Source organism: Leuresthes tenuis, unplaced genomic scaffold (assembly GCF_036924035.1).
Source record: "Leuresthes tenuis unplaced genomic scaffold, fLeuTen1.0.hap1 SCAF_12, whole genome shotgun sequence".
Taxonomy (NCBI): Eukaryota; Metazoa; Chordata; class Actinopteri; order Atheriniformes; family Atherinopsidae; genus Leuresthes; species Leuresthes tenuis.
The window spans coordinates 8,298,314-8,317,447 of record NW_027325366.1 but is presented as its reverse complement, the minus strand read 5'-3'; the positions used below and the strand labels follow the sequence as shown (position 1 = coordinate 8,317,447).

At 38.2% G+C, this 19,134-nt stretch overlaps 1 protein-coding gene across 3 annotated transcripts in view; it reads left to right on the top strand.

The window, feature by feature from the left end:
- Nucleotides 1-18,724, top strand: part of LOC140319000 (glycerol kinase-like) — a 48,522-nt gene extending 29,798 nt beyond the window's left edge. Inside the window, exons 9-19 of one of the 3 annotated variants that reach the window (XR_011917935.1) lie at nucleotides 398-433; nucleotides 4,375-4,442; nucleotides 4,626-4,668; nucleotides 4,761-4,841; nucleotides 4,994-5,072; nucleotides 5,214-5,310; nucleotides 5,534-5,618; nucleotides 5,824-5,944; nucleotides 8,995-9,138; nucleotides 14,910-15,167; nucleotides 18,139-18,724. Coding sequence is in view for 2 of the 3 variants with exons in the window: in XM_072396510.1 (XP_072252611.1) it covers nucleotides 398-433; nucleotides 4,375-4,442; nucleotides 4,626-4,668; nucleotides 4,761-4,841; nucleotides 4,994-5,072; nucleotides 5,214-5,310; nucleotides 5,534-5,618; nucleotides 5,824-5,944; nucleotides 8,995-9,138; nucleotides 14,910-14,996; nucleotides 18,139-18,152 (855 nt within the window). In the remaining variant the exon portion in view is untranslated. The remainder of the gene's footprint in view (nucleotides 1-397; nucleotides 434-4,374; nucleotides 4,443-4,625; nucleotides 4,669-4,760; nucleotides 4,842-4,993; nucleotides 5,073-5,213; nucleotides 5,311-5,533; nucleotides 5,619-5,823; nucleotides 5,945-8,994; nucleotides 9,139-14,909; nucleotides 15,168-18,138) is intronic. The other 2 variants (XM_072396510.1, XM_072396511.1) reach the window with 2 other exon arrangements.
- Nucleotides 18,725-19,134: the final 410 nt, after the last annotated feature.

Here is a 19,134-nt window from a genome sequence, read left to right as displayed (position 1 = left end):
CAGAAACAAGGTCTAGGTTTAAAAATACCGGCGTTCCCCTTTAAACTCTGGGTACGATTACTGTTATACAACTTTCTTGCTATGATGTTTTAAACAATTTTCATGTGAAATAAATGAAAATTTTTATAAATGAAAATATATCTTATTTTGATTCAATAATACTCCTGTGTTTTTTGCATATATGTTGCTTTGCTACAGATCAAATGCATGCTTGCTTTTAAACAGAAAGTCAGAAGTCGGTATGCCCTTTAAGAACAGCGTGTGAAAACACTTGGTGTTTTTTCTTTTCTTTTTGGCGAATCTGGTGAAAAACTAAGTGGAGCTATGAAATGGTAATATTATCTTGTGGTCAATTATCTTAAATTTAAGGATGTGTCTGTTTCTATTTCAAAAACAGAAATCTGGCTCGCTCGCAGGAGTTCCAATTTCAGGGGTAAGAGAAGTTTTTCATACAGATTTGATTAATCAGTTGGCCTGTCCATATTTGGTGCTAAAATGCATCTTGGGGGATCCTATCAAAAGTGGACAGTACCAAGTACACATATTCATACCTGGAATTAGAATTTTAACCATTTGGGTTTTATTTACTCCCTTTGTATGCAATAACAACAAAGGCTGTCATACGGTCTGTTAGCTGAGCCACAAACGGAGCCACAGCAGGTGTAGTGACATTTCAGTAAAATCACAAATACACTTTGGTCAATTATGTAACAGATCTGTGTGAAAGAAGTATAAAGACAATAAGATGATAAAAATTTGTGATCTCCGAAGCTCACTATCACACAACAAGTGCACTGATTGACACGCAAACTCTCAGTCACTTCAACAAAACCAAAATTATATAATAACCTAAAAGCCCTTTATCATAAATACATTTCCACAGATTGCTGTTGCATTATATAAATTAACCAGCAGCTGTGCCTCATCTTTCATGTATGGTGTCCTATAAGTCCGGATGGCATGCAAACATTCTTGATAAAGTGAATTAAAATATAGCCAGTGTGATAGGCTTTGGACTGTCACCTCATTTAAGCTTTTCATGTCAGGTTCACAAGCTATCATAGCTAATTGTGCCATGCAAAAGTGCACTGCTGTGTTTATGCCAAGCAAGTTGTAAATGAGCTTGTTCATGAAGCAACCTTTGAAAAGGCAAGTCCAAGAATCAATAGAAAAAGAACTGGAGCTTTGATGGTGTGCTCACAGCTTCTTTGTTAACTGTCTCTGCAGAAGTTAACATAGAAAATTAGGTTTTCTGTGAATATGTCTTGTGAGTTTTGACACTGTCATTTTCTTGAAACTGGGAGAGTGGAAAAACATCCCAGTGGTAACTCTGTTGCAGATTGCATTGAGTTTATCATTAGGAATTTGGACAAAATTGCCCTGGATGACCTTTGAATGTTGCATAAGTGGTCTGTCTGAACGTGTCCTTTCTTCAATGTTTTTCTCATGTATATTTTTCAACTAAAATTTCCTTCTCAGTACACATATTTCTGTAGTTAGCTATTTATGTAAAGAGTCCTTACTTGAAAAGCTCATTTTTTAATTATTATTATTTTTTTAATCCCACATTGATCAGTATTGCACTAAAAATGGATGCACTGGTTGGTTCCTAGTTAAGGTTCAAGGTGTCTTTATTATACCCGTGGGGTAATTTGGTTTGCAGCAAGCAGTCATTCAGTCTTCATGCAAAAACAACAAAGACAAAGCAAAACAAATAAAATAAAATGATAAATAAAAGTAAAGTAAAGCTACTTATTTAGCAGAACAATGGCAGCAGAGACAAGAGAATGTTTATATATATTTGTCCTGCATTTTGGCAGGATGTACCGCCCTGACGGAAGCAGCAGAAACTCATGAGCCAAAGGGTGGCTCTGATCGAACGGGCCTTGCAAAGGGCTCTGGTTTGATACAAGACAGAGAGGTTATTTAGACTAATCCCTGCAATTTTCCCACACTTTTTTTACAATCCGCTGCAATCTGTTTTTAAAGGGTTTCTATAAAACAAGAGTAAAACATTTTCATAAAACTGTCAACATTAAAACTACGAAGCTTCCGATAAAAATACATGCACTGATGAGCCTTCTCACACACAGCATCAATGTGAAGCTCAAAGGACAGCTTGTTGTCCAAGTGAGTGCCGAGGTATTCATAGTTGTCAACTATCTCCACGGCTTGGTTCTATATGCTGACAGGAGAGATGTCTGGAGGATTGTTCCGAAAGTAAAAAATTCCTTTGTTTTGTTTGTGTTGACATTTAAAAAGGAAGACACCTGCACCAGTCTCTGAATACCTTCACCACAGGTCCGTGATCAGGATCATCACTGCTCAGCGAGGACACGATAACTGAAACGTCCGCAAATTTCAAAATGTTACGGCCGACATGTTGGCTGCGGCACTCATTTGTATATAAAACAAATGATAAGGGTGAAAGGACGCAGCCCTGGGGTGATCCAGTGGAAGAGATGAGAGTGTCTGGTAGAAAAACATTTACTCTCACACATTGTGGCCGCTCAGTTAAAAAGTCAGCCAGGCTACAAGACCAGGATCGATGCTATGGGACTCTTATGGGTCTCTTAATCTTTCTGCTAAAATATGTGGCTGAATGCAGTTAAAAGCAGATGAAAAATCAATGAATAAAAGACGAGCAAAGGTCCTGACTCCCTCAAGGTGAGTTAAAACTATGTTCAGCAGAGTGCCGACTGCATCCTCAACACCTCTACCTGACCTGTAAACAAACTGCAGTGGGTCCAGATTATACTGGACACAAGTCAGAAGAGACTCCTTAACAATTTCAAATGATTTCATAACCAGGGATGTTAGTGCGAAAGGTCTAAAGTCATTATGAGATTTGGGAGATGCAGATTTAGGTACTGGAACAATAATGGAAATTTTCCAGAGTGAAGGGACCTTGTGAAGCTGGAGGGACATTGAAAAAACAAAACTAAATATGCCTGCCTGCCAGACAGCACAGTTCTTAAGAACACGGCCTCCAATACCATCAGGACCGGGACTTTTCCACTCTTAAACTAAACTAAGGAGCTTGACAATGTCGCTCTTCTCGACAACAACACTGCTCGGTTTCTAAAATCTGACAGTTCATGAGTAAAATCACAGCTATTAAAACGGTTTAAAAAAAAGTTCAGTTCATTAGAAAGCGCCAGGTCAGACCTTTTTAGGGAGACATGGCATTTTTTAGGTTGCATCCCCATCATGGATTTTACCCCCTCCCATGCAGGGCGAGAGCTGCCTGCACTTAGCATGCTCTCAACCTTGTCTTTGTACCTACATTTGGCAAGTTTTAGCTCCTTTTTGAGCAGTTTTTGAAGTTCCCTCTGTTTTTCAATGCCCCCCTGTAGGAAGCAAATGTTTCTTTGATCAATTATACTTTTGATACTTTTTGTCACCCATGGCATGTTGTTGTGGTAAACTAAAATTTCCTTCCATGGAATAATAGAGGACTCACAAAAAGACACGTAACAAGAGACAACATGAGTTAGTTCCTCAAGAGCCACACAGACCTCAGACAGTCTTGGAGACAGAAAATTGATTTCTCTGACCAAACCGTAACCAAGCGTCTCTTCGGCTTGTTTCTCTTGAGGACAGAGTTGCATGACGGAACAAGATAAACCACACTATGGTCTGGCATTCCCAGCGGAGCTCTGTTAAAAGACTTATATGCGCCCTTCACGGATCCAAAACAGAGATCAAGACACTTCGCATGAGGAATGGGACACGTCACATACTGATAGAAGTATAAGTCTGCAGTGATTGAAGTTGCACAATAAAAAGTGCGGTGCGTTCAGCGCTTGCCCCTGCATGGCCTCAGTGGCTGTGTTAGCATTTACCTTCGGGTGAATATATTATAAGCCAGAGTAAAAAATAATTGGGGGAATTCCAGGGGTAAATAAAAAGGTTGCAGTGATACAGGCAATAATTCAAAATATTCGGTCACCAGCTTCGGTCACCCATGGAGTGATCCGACCGGTAGATCTCCATAGGGACAGCTGCAGAGGAATCCACGATGCCCATGCCGGAGTCACGGCTGTACTGGATAGGTTTGCCAAAAAGTGGCTCAAAAAGCATAAAAAGGAAAGGATGCCAAGCAAACTAGGGTGAGTCCCTGCTGCCATTATTTCTCACAAGCTAAAAAAGTAACTTAAAATTAAACAGCAGTCAAAGTATTTTTCTTTTTTAAACAGCCTCACTAGCACACTCACAATCAGCAGCTGCGTGTCGCCAGCGCCACACCTTTTCTTACCTTGGATAAGACTGACTTATCTTATATATTGGGACTGAATTTGCATAGTTTTTATTGTGTACTGGACAGTAAGTCAAATTGTATGACTGATGGACCACGTGTGGTTTCTCCATCAGTGTCTTGGTGACCAGTCAGCTGCCTTGGTTGGTCATATGTTCTTTGAGGAAGGACAAGCCAAAAACACGTAAGCCATCTGATTGTTCCTCTTTGTAACTATTTTCAGAATTGAAATGTTAAAAAACTTTTTTCTGTTGCTGTTTCTCATTAACAAAGATTATGTTTTTTCTGGCAAGTTGAGGATCATTACCCACCATTGATTGTATATACATGAACGTTTCATATGTCTTTTTCAAATTTTTATGCAAAGGTATGGCACTGGTTGCTTTTTGCTCAGAAATACAGGGACCAAGGTAAGACGTTTTAACAAATGACCAAAGCAGTTGCAAGACATTCCTGTTTTTTCACCCCATTAATTCGATTTTTTCCCCTGTAATTCTGTCAGCGTGTGATCTCGGACCATGGACTACTCACCACAGTAGCCTATAAACTGGGGAAAGATGAGCCTGCCTGTTATGCACTTGAGGTGAGAGATTGTTTCTGTTTGTCCCTCTCCCATTTTAAACTAGGTTTTGCTTCTAATTATAACTGTATATATTACAGTCATGTCTTCCATGGTCCATTCTAATTAGTGAATGTTGTGACCTAGAATGTGATGTTTTTCCTTGTTTCCTGCAGGGCTCAGTTGCCATTGCAGGGGCAGTGGTACGGTGGCTGAAGGACAACCTTGGCATGATACAGACGTCCTCAGATATTGGTGCTTGCACTGTAGCATTTTACACCATACTATGTCAAATTCAGTTACTCTGTCATAAAACCAAGTATACTATATGTAATGCAGAGATTAATGTTTAAATAATAACTCTCCCTTCTTTATTTTCTCACCTTGTCTTTTTAGAGAAACTAGCTGCTGCAGCAGGCACATCTTATGGCTGTTACTTTGTACCGGCTTTTTCTGGGCTCTATGCTCCCTATTGGGAGCCTAGTGCAAGAGGGTGAGACAGTTAACTCATTTAACTCCAAACCACTGGTTTAAGATTCTTGCCTGAGGATTGGAGTTTGGATTTTTTTTAAAGCAAGCAATACTTCAAAAACATTTTTTTTTGTGTGTTACACCCTACACAAAATACCGATAATCTAACTAACTAAGCTACAACAAATTGTCATCATGAGAGCATTTAATTTATGTATTTTAATGAATTTCTTTCTGTTTTCCAGCATAATTTGTGGGCTTACACAGTTTACCAACAAGAGCCATTTAGCCTTTGCTGCCCTGGAGGCTGTGTGCTTCCAGACCAGAGAGGTGAGCAGCATCTCTTTTTTGTATTATGCAAATAAGGAGTAAATATCATAGAAATATCAAAATTCTGAACTTAAGCCTTTTTAAGCAACAGCAGTACGCTTTTTGTGATATAAAATTTTACTGGTAAAAGGCCATTCATAAGTAGTATATTTAATCTGCTTTTTGAGTTTGCATGGTTTGAAAACACTTGTATCATGTGCATCAGATTCTTGATGCAATGAATCAGGACAGTGGCATCCCTCTGACGCAGCTGGGGGTAGATGGAGGCATGACAGCCAACAGATTGCTGATGCAGCTACAGGCTGACATCCTCTGCATACCTGTTGGTAAGAACACTGATCACACACAAATATACACACACACATGCATGTACTTAGAGACATGCAGGTTTTTCTACACAACTCTTACAGACTTGGGTAGGCTATTTCACTATAATTACAGATACTCAAATAATTTTTGCAACATACTATCATATTTTTAGCATTTACTATCCAAATAGCAAAATCAACAGCTGCAAAACTGCATTCAGTGCTTTGATTCAACCAATCTTATCTCTTTCACATACAGACATACCATGGGCCCCTCTTCCATTAATACACACATCACAGATCAATAAACCATTTTGCAATAGAATAACCTTTTTTCTGTTAGAAATTTCCTGTCCCTCTTCAATGCAAGCACATATAGGAAAGACTGTGTCAATTTCTTATCATGTTGAACATAATTTAATAAGCGGTCTCATCAGCTTCTTCATTCAAGTTTAACAATTGTTCACTGTAGTTTGTTGTTGTCTGAAGTCATGAACGTTAGTTGGTGCTCCAGTATAATCGCTATGCCTGAAACTCATCCAGTGAGAAACGTTCCACGGTGCAAAATTAAGTGCGATTAAAATGTGTTCATTTTTTTCATTTTGCGTAATTAATTAATCTTAATTAACGTGTTAAAGTCCCAGCCCTAAAAACTATACAACCAGAATTTATGTGTTTAATCTCTTTTAGAGGGGCGTATTAAACAGCTTAATCTATAAAATATACAAATGAACAAACTCACAACTTTCCCAGTCCGAAGAATAACTTTAAAACTTGTTTTGTAGGGGTGAGACGATACACTTAGCTCATGAGAATGAGACGAGATGAGATTTTAAGAAAACTACCATGACAAAATATATGACTGGACCAACAGACTTTTATTCAACCGAGCTGCACATGCATTTTTAAATGTTTTACTATAACTCTTTACATGCATGATGTAAGCATGAGCTTTTAATAAACTTATTCTTTCACAGATTGAAAGTAAAATTAAAATGTATAAACAATAAATACATTTATTTTATATAATTTTATATAAAAAATAATAATACAAAATATTTCATATGTTCCGACGTCATTCTGGCTGCTTGCTGCTTCCCCTCTTTCTCCTCCTCTCCTTCTTTTTGTTCTCCTTCTTTAGGTTCCGGCAGGCTAGATGTAGCAAAGGCGCATTACTCCCCCCACAGGTCACAAATAGAAGTTTGGATAGCTCACAAATCTCATAAGACAGATTTTTAACGTTTAATGATTTTTCTTTTATGTTTTTAACGTAAATCTCGTGACATCAGTCTGTACTGGCACCTTTTTACGGCTGCGACTAATGATTATTTTAATAATCGATTTATCGGTCGACTATTTTTTTCAAATGATCGATGAATCGCACAAAAATTTCCACAACTTTATTCCATAATAGAACATTTGGTCTGACAGAGCAAATAAGTGCACAAAAAACAGGTTGCTGCTTGAGTGTTCTGTTATAATAATATCAAATAATAATTAAAAAAATAATGTAGCATTAGTATAAAAAATTTATGTATACCTGCAATATATGTTTATATATATATATATATATAAAAGTACAAATACCATAAAGAATACTTAATTACACAAATTTGAGTAGATCTAATAAGTTACTTTAAACCCTGTCTTAATGCAATTCATCCTGCCTCATGCCTAGAGTTGCACGATACACGATTGGAACTATTTTGGGTTTAAACAAGGTACAGACGGTAAAGCAATAGACGATGGCCGTCCACTGTGCAGGCGCTGCCACCAAGCTATAGGAGCCAAAGGAGGCAACACATCCAACCTCATAAAACACCTGCAGTTTCGTCATCCAGATTTATATGTCGAATACCAGGTTTAGTATTTCTTGTTTATTTTCTAATTGGCTAATATTAGGCTATATGCTCCGTGTACAGGCTGAATAATGAAGCGTTAAAAGATGTCAAAGCACCTAGAAAATACATAACAATACAGTTTTCTCAGGGAATCAGTTCCTTTTTATTGTATTTTGTCTTCTGTATTTTATTATGTTGGAGAAGAAGCATTATTGTCAAATAGATTTTTTTTAAAGATTTGTTATCCTAAGTCGATTATTTATATTAGTATTATGTTTATGATGCACATAACAACATATGTGATTAATAAACATTTATAACTTGTACAAATATATTGCAGTTCATAAAAATAATAATTTTAAAAAAAGGCTGCAGTATCGCGATAATACTGTGATATTTTGTCTGGAATAGTATTGTGATTACTTATTTTGGTATTGTGACAACTCTACTCATGCCTCACTTTCATACAGTGCAGTGTCTCCACTCAGACTTTCTCAGCAAATTAAAACTTGAAGCTTAATCATCAAATTATTACCATCATTGTATGAAAGTTAGATTTATTTATAAAGCACATTTAAACACTGCTTAAACTAATTAATATGAAATTAAAAAGTAACTCACACACATACTCTATCACTGTCATTAACCAGCTAACAAGCAAACAGCAGCATCAGGCAAGCTACCGGAGAGGCTAACGTTATGTTTCTTCACTTCGAAACGGAACAAATGTTGGATATTGTAGTGACTTAAGCCTAGTTTATGTTTCTGCGTCACGTCGACGGCGTAGGACGTGACGCCGTCATTGAGCATTCGAAGTTCTGCGTCGAGGCAACGCGTTGCTCTGCAATTCACCATGCCGCTAGGGGGGCGTGGTTGTGTGTTTGTGTGGTTTGTGTGGCTCCCACACTTTTGAGAACTTCGGTCGAACCACTTTCTTCACGACAATTTACTTGATTTCCTTTGAAAATTCCGCCTCCACTCTGCCTCCGCCTCGCTCAGTTCAACTTGCTCTGAGGGATGAGTTGTTGGTTTTTTTTTTGTTTGTTTGTATTAAGTTCTTAAGAGCTAATTCAGATTTTTTTCTTTTTTAAAATTATTTTTATTAACATTTTAACAATTTTATTTTTTTCATTTTGTATCAGAAAAAAACTGATACATTTACATAAATTAATTTTACTTGATTTAAATTTTATTTGCATGTCTTTCCTGTGTTTAATTTTCATCCAGTGCGACCTACAATGTCAGAAACCACAGCCCTGGGTGCTGCTATGGTAGCAGGGGCAGCAGAGGGGGTAAATGTATGGAACCTGAGCCCTGGTCAGCTCCCACAGCTCATGTCTGAGAGATATGAACCTCAAATCAACCCTGAGGGTAAGAAAAACAAAAACAATTTTGTTTTCAGCAAACCAGACAGCACGTGCATGATTCTTAGAAAAGTTTAGTAAAATCTACACCTTACATAATCCAGTAATTAACAATACTGCCCACACGTGCAGTAAGCTATAAGCTATATTTGAAGTAAAATTTTTCATGGTGGATAGCTTGCTGTAAACTAGAGTGCAGTGCAGTCCTTTTATGTACTTTATTACTGATGATGTTTTTCCAAAAAAGGGAATTTGTAAATACAGATTGTGGATATTTAGCTCATAATGCTCAGCACTTCGAACAGTAGGACTGTTTTCTGATCAATTTCAAGGACAAAGTATGAGACAATGAGAGAATGGACTTGGGATTACTTGTTACATTCTGTAACACTGTTCACACACTTCTTTCTGTCCTAATACAGTCTTTAGTATTCATTTTATATTGAAATAATGTGATACATGTATTTACATTTTTATACAGTTATGTGGTTAACTATATTCAGTAAAGCTAGCTTGACTAAATTCACAAAAGTAAAGAAAAAAGTTTAGTTGTTTGTTTTATTCTTTTCTCTGTTATGGTACTGTCTTTGTACTGTGTGGGAAGCAACCTGCTACAGTGATGATACCTTTTTTATTTATTTTTTCTTGTAAATTTACTTTACTACTTTTCCTTGATAAAGAACAAATATGTTGCCCTTTGCTGTTGTAGGGTTTCCTTTTATTTATATTTAATTTATTTAAATAGGAACATACCAAACTGAGTAAAATAACTTTAGAAGTATCTAAGAGATTGTTCAAACCTGTTGCTAATATGCATTCTGGATGATCAGATCACAAAACATTAAGATTCGATCACTGAGGCCACATTTAGCAGTGGTCAAGAACAATTCTACCCTCTTTCATCAGCACTGAGATCATTGAAACCAGTTTGTCTTTGAGACACATTCTGGGACCACACCCTGACCTGACATGACTCCACGTAACTAATGGCATTACTAGCAGGAGTTTTTTTTCTCTCCCAGTCTCCAGTTATCCTAGCTACTCTATTCTCCAGAAAAATTATATTTAGGAAAAAGCAGCATAAAATCTCCGGATGTTTCATTCACCAAAAATCTCCAGCTCATCTTTGCTTTTACCCAGCAAGCATAAAGTCCACTAAAGGTCAGAGCGTCAATTATATTTTACTGTGTAGGATTCTGTTTCTTTTACAAAATATTGAAAATCTGAATGCCAAAGATTCTTGCATGGCCTAGGATTGAACCAACTTCTCCCATAGCACATTCTAACACATAACTTACAGAATTAAATGCATACACTTATGAAACCTTGATATATCTGCGTATAATTTATTGAGAGCTGAAATGGCAGTTGTTTTGTTGTTACTATTTTCCACATCTACTCAGTTGGTGATTTTTATGAATATACAGATGAACACACATAACACGTATGTCTAACAAAACCCTGAAATGTCCTGGGGCCTCACGTACAAGGGGTGCGTACGCACAAAAAAGTGGCGTACACACTTTTTCATGTCAACGATCAGATGTATCAAGAGCGAAATGACCATGGACCATGCCTCTAGTTAACACCAGGGCTGTCGTACGCACTTTTCTACAGCTATTGATTCTTTGGCGACACTTAGACGTGATGTTGGGAAACTTATATTAAATAAATGTGAACACAATTTGTCCTCAGAATGAGTGATATGCACATTTGAGACACATGAACAATAAACACTGATGAACAATTAACACACCCATGTGCCTGTAATTACAGGAGTGGATATAAAAGCATGCGCAAAGTGTTGCAATGCATACCATTAAAAACAATGGCTGCTTTAGCGGTATTGGAAGACATTGTAAATGGTGCAATTGGTAAAGAGCGTGTGTTAAGAGACAGAGAGGATTAGCTGCCACATGATGACAACTGGCTCATCAGCCGTTTTGTGGGCAATCCTCCTGGAACAGTGTGCAGACGTGCGGCCGGCATTGGAGCGCAACACAGTGAGGAGCCATGCGCTGCTTGTGCCATAGGTGATGTGCACACTGGGGTTTAAGCGAGTGGGATGGAATTATCTGCAACCTCAGCAGGTATATCAAATTCCCACAATGCAGTTGAACAGGCCAACATTGAAGCGCAATTTGAAGCGTGAGCCGGTTTTCCTAATGTAATCGGAGCTATCGACTGCACACACAGTGCTATAAAAGCGCCATGACATGATGAATTTGTATATCAACAGGAAACATTTTCATTCCATCAATGTACAGATTGTATGTGATGCGCAAATGCTTTGTGGGGGTGGCCTGGTTTCATACATTCAGTAACAGAATTGTTGGGAACAGACTACAAGCTGGCACTGTGCGCCATGGGTGGCTTCTTGGTGAGTAACTTTATTGTGTAATTGTCCTAATATTATTCCCCGTGACGTGCGCCCCCAACTTCTATCCTGTCTTCACAGCATCATAGTTGGTGGTTAAAGTTAGTAACTTGCTATTTTTTGCTGGTTAAACAACAGCAACAGCAAAAACAAGAAGTTTTTGTGTCTTTATTTCACCAATACTTGAAGAAGAATGAATGAATGAACGAACAAACGCGTACTATAGCTCTGTTAGCTCATAGGTGCTGTTATGTGGCTACGTACAGCTATAGGAGAGCTAACGGAGGGATTTCTACACAGGCACTCGAATGGGACGACTTGATCCACACGCCCCCCTGGAGCACAGTTTATTTACTCCTTTCTCTGTGACAGTCGGCTAACTTCACACGGAGTTTGCTACTGCTAGTTTTGTGCAACATAACAGAATATTTATCAAATTTTGACAATGTGAACGACGACTTTGAGTAAGATGGACGTTCTTACCAGAGTGAATCAGCCGTGCTGCAGTCATGTGTGTCGATGAAGTCGTCCCAGTAGAGGCGTGTGTAGAATTCCCTCCGTTAGCTCTCCTATAGCTGCAAGTAGCCACATAACAGTAGCTATGTGCTAACAGAGCAATAGTACGCGTTCGTTCATTCATTCTTCTTAAAGTATTGGTGAAATAAAGACATAATGCCTTATTTAGAGGCTGCATCGTCCCTGCCTTGTTCACTCTGTTATATGGATAGACGCCTATCGCAAATGATCTAGATAGCTCCCAAAGGACGCCGACTTTCACCAAACTGTTCTCGGTGAGTAGATAAACGTATTTCATTCCAGAAATAAGGTCTAGGTTTAAAATTACCGGAGTTCCCCTTTAAAGGCCTTTCTCACGCTCTCCCATCCACTCCTCTTTTACGTTTGCTGCTTATATCGTAGGACAGCGTGCCAAAGAGCACATTTTTGTGGGCCTCCACTTAAGAAAGTAGCACCTCCGCCTCGCTTTCCGTAAGGTTCTTCTTTTTTACCGTCTTACTCATTCTTTTTTTCTTTATTTTCTGATCGTGCAGAGAGAGGAATCGCAGGTGCAGGGCTCATTTAAATATGAGTTGCATATTTCATTAGGGGCATGGACAGGGAGGAGTTGGGTACTCCGACATATGCGCTCAATTCCACGTTGATTGGGATGTACAAATGAAATGTGCTTGGATTAATGCGTGCGCACACATTGATACATCCGGATATTTTTGTACGTTGGAGGGCATTTTAGTTTGAGCGTACGCTATGTTTCAGTTGGAAATCCACGCAAGTCTTTGTACATGAGGCCCCTCATGTTCCCCCTCCACTGATGGTAAAATAATAAAACATTATCTGGGTGACCAAAAGGGAATGTACTCTGAAGGCCTGGTTTATGTCTGATTCAGAACATCACAGCAAGTTCAAAAGACAACATTTTGGAGGCATGAATTGTCCTGCTAGCAAGTATAACTTTGCAGTTGCAGATATGGCATACGCCATAAATGTCATATGTACGTCCAGGGGATGTTCCTTGTTTGCTGGCTGATTTCTGCAGAAACAGTGAAGCTCTGGTTCTGGTCTGTCAGTTCTGAGAGTTGCCACATTTACTGTTTGCTTTTTATACAGAAGAGGGCCATACAGTTTCTTGTAGCACAGCTGACTGTTGTAGCCTGTGGACACAACATGGAAGGTCCTTTATTCTTGAGTGAAGTGTCACTCAAAAGTTAAGAATGATGGCTATATTTTAAATTCACTACATCAAGAATGTTAACATGAAAGCTGGACTTAGAAGAAAGAATAGGTGAAAGATTAAGCTCAGCTATAGGTTATTTGGGAATTATGCAACAGATGTCTGTGGACATATATTGTAAACCAACTTCAACTTAAGTTGATAAGAATTGTGTCTACTGAGGACATGTACAGAGCATTTTAGTATTTACACTTACTTACGCTTACTTAGGCCAATCTGAAATGTCTTTATCAGAATAGTGATATAGTTTAGTTAAAAAAGTTAAAAATGTATTTGTGATTTTACATAAACATAAGTTGATATTCTGATGTACTGGTTGTTCTTCAGCTAACTGTCAGTTGCGGTTACATGCGGGCCATCGTATCGGATTAATGGCTAAATTACAATAAGATTGAGTTATTCAGCTCATGTAGAGAGCTTAATCTGACTAGAAATCGAATCGGATCGGGTTACTTACGATCGAATTAAGACCCTAACTCGATCCAATTGCCCACTGAACGTGCATGGAGACGTCAGTGGATCGGATCGAGCGTTCTGCGCATGCTCGAGATTTTTTTCCCTCAATCGTCAACCGGAAGTCGAAGAAGATGATACCGCAAATGACTGTTGTTGTCGCTGCCGTCACAAAGAAACAAACAATGCGATGGAGAATGCGCCGTTGTGCATCGCGTTTGTGCCATAACCATGCTCATCACAAATGTAGAGGGATGTAGCTTCATCTTGCTCTTTGTTCGCCATCTTTCTCAAATGCCTTAGTTTTGGTGTTGTCTTAATTCGATCGCGAGTAACCTGATCTGTTTTTTTGTCAGATTAAGGTGTCTACATGAACTGAGTAACTCAATCTTATTGTAATTCAGCAATAAATCCGATCCGATGGCACTCATGTAACCCCACTGAGTGTGATGTAAGTTACATCTGTCTTTGCATACAGAGTGGATAATTGAAACCTGATCACAAGTGGTCGTTCAAGTTTTAAGTGGAGATGCTTTGTAACGACAGTTGTAAATAAACACACCTAGTTATCTCCATTCAGGATTGGATCACCCAAGATGCATGTTTGCACCAAAAGTGGACAGCCTCTAAGTGGTTTCCAGTAAAAGAGCTGGTTGAATTCTCTAAATGCTAAAAAAAAAAAAAAAAAAAAAAAAGTATAAGCTATAATGCCTCCCTGGTTATCTTCTTGGAAATTCTGGAAACCCTCCCCCTTTTGAATTTAAAAGTGAAACTTGGTCATTTTCATCCAGCTGTACTGCATTTCATGTAAATTAATATAAGGACAGGCAAGTGAGTGTGAGCAGTTTATGACATTTTTTTTCACTTTTGTAATGAAACTCTTTACTCTTTAAATTACCAACCATTACAAGTTGTGTTTTTCATCTTTTTCTATGAATATAATATATATGATTTAGCCTTTTTGAAAAGCGTTTTTTGGTTTTATAAGATGACAATAGACAAATTATCTGAAGCACTTTAGATGGAACATTTTTTGCACTACTGGTGACCTACATCACAGTAAGTATGCTCTAATTCTAGTTGCGGTGTGGTTGTCTTTTCTTACCTCATTACAGATTTTTCCAACGATCTTTCCTTAATTTAATTACACTTTCCAATAAGAAAAAGTTCATTACAAATTAAACATGTATTTTCATCACAGAGAGCGAGTTCCGCTTTGCTCGTTGGAAGAAGGCTGTCCAGAAAGCCATGAACTGGGAGACTACAGAGGTTTGCTACAGTGGCAACGGTATGCAGTTGTAGTATGTTTTCTCAGAGTGATGGTGACCAATCATAGGAGTTTGACATTGATATATCTTGGATGTTCCCTCTCATTAATTGACAACAGGTTAAAGATGATTAATGGCGCCTTCTGGGGTGGTCCCTTCCATCCCACCCTCCATCAGAGTGGACCCCTAAGGTCTGACATTTGCATGTCATCTGTGACACTGAAAAGACTTATGACACCAACTTGTTTGTGTTGTAGCCTGTTGGCTTTGGCAACAGTGTGTTGAGAGGTTTGACTGACAGATTTATTTTGACAATGGCATCAAGATCATCATTTGAGACAAGGGGATGATCAATTGACTCAATTAACAGCATGTGAGTGATCTTGCCAAATTAAGACTTTTAAGTCAACTGACACAAAGCAGTATGCATAAAATTGACTAATGTAAAATGATAAATTATCAATTTAGTTCTTAATCTTGTTAACATGGTGTTTTTTATGTGTTGTAACTCATCACATTAATAATTATATATTGTCTGTAATATCTATATAGTGTATAGATAATGTCTATAATTACACACTGAGGCTTTTGCAATTACTCTGCAGAGCACCAGCTTCAGTCTCAGAAAGGCAAGGTCAGACAGCCTTTATGTTCCATGTATAAAACTGTTGACACCAACCCTGACAACTTGCTGAGTGGGGCTGTACTTGCTGGGTGGCGATCAAGCAATGTACAGGACAAGTTAGCAAAGGCTAGGTGGAGAAGCAAATTGGTCTGTTTTCCTCTGGCTGCAAAAATGGGAGACCAGACATGCTCTGTTTATACCATGTGATGACATGAATCAGATTTTGTAAGCCTTCACAATTTTTCCAAAGATATTAAACTAAAACAGAAGTGGATTTAATTTGTATAGAGATAGGGTTCCATTGAAAATACTGTCAGCGGTCTTCATTTATCAGAATGCTGCTTCATAAATTTGACCCATAAACAGCCATTCATCCACGAGACCTGACTGTGCCTCTCCAATCCCCTCTGTTCGCTGTTCCCGCCTCTGGGGAAACATGCACATGGTGCTCAACGAGCAGCCTTGCTGGGAGCCTGGTTGAAAGCCAGTATTACAGTGGAAAGCAAAGAGGAACATAATAGCAGACTTTGCCCACCATCCCAAATGCCGTCTGGCACTAAATAAGCACCACCTTACTTTAGAAAAGTGTAATTTGTAGATAATAAGGGAACATCTCATTAATCAGAAACTGATCTTTGCTTTGTTGTTTGTTTGCAGCAATTGTGAGAGGAGACATCCGGGTGCAGCGTAGAAACTAAAAGATTAAAAAAATTTGATGTGTCTTATTTAATACATCAACACGACTCAAACAAAACCATGATAAAATCAGTCTGTCCTTAACTGTCTTTTTATACCATGTGATGACATGAAGCAGATTTGGTAAGCCTTTGCGATTTTTCCAAACCTATTTACCTAAAGCAGAAGTGTATTTAATTTGATAATAAATAAACAAACATTTATCATGTTTATTATGTTTATGCATTTAGCAGATGCTTTTATCTAAAGCAACTTACAAATGAAGATATAACATGCTATATAAAAAGCTAACAATAAACTACATAGAAGGAACCCACTAGTCAGACTCTGTCAGAGGTGACAGAGTAGAGATAGAGTGCAGGCATTGAGGAAAGTGCAGAGATAGGAGATGCTTTCTGCTCTCTGATTATGCTCATCAGAGGGATGGCGATTTAATTCCCACTCTCCTCGGACCACATGTCAAAACCTCATGTTGCCTTTCATGCATTTATCAATGTATAATGTATATCAATGTATGTGATATGGGGCACAGTGTAGCCTGTATAAGTGTAGAAGACATACTGTATAAGTATTTGTGTATGGGGGAATGTTGCTTGTAGTGAAAACACTACATTACTCTCATCTACACTAGAAAAACACAGTATACTGTAAGTACAGTCCTTTTAAGATTGATAACAAGATGTATTACACATTTCATTAGTGACATCAGGAACATTTACTCCTGCAATGTTTTATTGACACAGTCATATACTCCCTTAAAACAGTGGACTCATCTCTAGAATCTAACCAATTGATTAGACTCCTGCCACCTTCTCATGAAAACAAAACGGTGTCTCAAAACATACACAACTACCCCTCATGTAATGAGTCCAGGGCAAAGGACAGTCTACCCATGCAGCACAGCCGGCATGTCTTGAGAAAGTAAAGTGAAGCAATTGCTTTATAGCTGTTTGTTTTTATATTAAGAGCACAGCAGAGTGAGTTTCACAATCAGAAGACACTTCTTTCAGCTTCTCACTTCTTCTCAGACTCATTCTCACGGAATGAGGAGGAAATCGGAGAGCCACGCTCTACATAATATTAAGACCAGATGAAATTGTCTTCATGGCAAAAACTTCAAAATGTACTTTTCTCAGAAGTACAACTAGAACTCAAGAACTACTGAAGTTTGACTTAAACATATTTAATGTTGCTGTGGATAGCATTCATCAAATCAGTTATCTATTGACAGTATTGGTCCAGTTAAAGTGTTTGGGTTTCACATTACTGTACTCTCCTGAACTACTGAATGCAGATATTATGGAGATGATTTGAATAAGTTAACATGTCAAACAATGGGTCTACATGATGAGATTAATTCAATTATAGCTATAGTTGGACTATGCTCCTTATTTGGGCAAGGCCAATTATCCAAGTATATATGAATAAATCAAATAATTGGCACAAAGCATATCATACCTCGGTACGATAGGTGGCGCTGTACCCATTTCAACTAGATGTAATAGTGCCACTTCTCGTTGACCTCTTCACCACCATCAACAACAACAAACTCAGGCATTCGAGAAAGATGCCGAACGAAGAGCAAGATGAAGCTATGTCCCTGTACATTTCGTTTGTAGTGAGCATGGTTATTGCACAAACGCGATGCACAATGGCGCTCTTGGTTGCGATGATTATGAAGGAAAGACGCCGGTTACTTTCTTTCTTTTATTTTTTAATTTTTTTCAAATGACCAAATTGTTTTTTTTTCACTAGAATTCCGATTCAACTAGAAACACGTGTTATATTTGGCGGATTACTTAAGTTGTGCTGTCTATGACATATGTCATGTTACCTCACAGGTCAACAGCAGTAATTTGAGGAACCATAAACTGGTGGGGATATGGAAGACCATGGAGCAACACTGCAAGATGCAACTCCGGTCAAATCCGGGACTTTCAGCGAGTACGGGATTTGACTGCTCCATATGACATGCAGCCTTCTCCAAGCTAATCATCCATCCCAAGTACTGGCTGAATGTAGAAGAAACAAGTGGAGCTTCTTAAAGCAATTGTAGAAATGTTTTTTTTCCTTTTTTTAAAAGAAGTGTTCTTAATCTTAAAGTAATAAACGGGTGTTTGTCTTTTACTCAATATATAGTATAAAAATGGACTATGAATGTTCAGTCATAGTAAAAAGTTGAACAAATGTACCGTATGACTAAAATAAGTGCACTGTAATTATCGTTTTCCTAAACTATTTGTTCTATGTGTGTTGATTCTTCATGTCTGAGATGCATACAACACTGAACCAATGTTACATGTCCTGTGGGGTTAATTCAGCTTCAAAGAACTTGATCTTTACAGTTGGCCTCAACTTTTGTACTTGGGAAAACTGTCAAAAATGTTGAATACAAACTGAAACCTGACATTGCAGGTTCTGAACAGCACTTTGTTATTTGTCATGTGTATGGAGAATTATATAACTGTACCTTCTTAAGGAAATTGTATTTTAACCTGTTTTCATAGTGGCCCTGATACGGTGGCTGACACGTGCAAACGGCAAAACAAATCCAACAGTAAAATGCGCAAACGCGATGCAAAATCCTACAACACATTTGGAAAAACGCGCTGCAAATCACACAATACAATAAGAAAAACGCGCTGCAAATCACACAACACAACGGAAGTAAGAAAAACGCGTTGCAAATGCCACAACACAACGGAAGTGTGTCCAGGGGACACCTGAAAGTGATACACACCTGTCTCCACAGCTGCAGGCAGGGGGATCTCTTAAGAGCAAACATCCCGTGGGTAAGTTCATAATGTTAAAGTTACACAGGATGCACATAATATCTG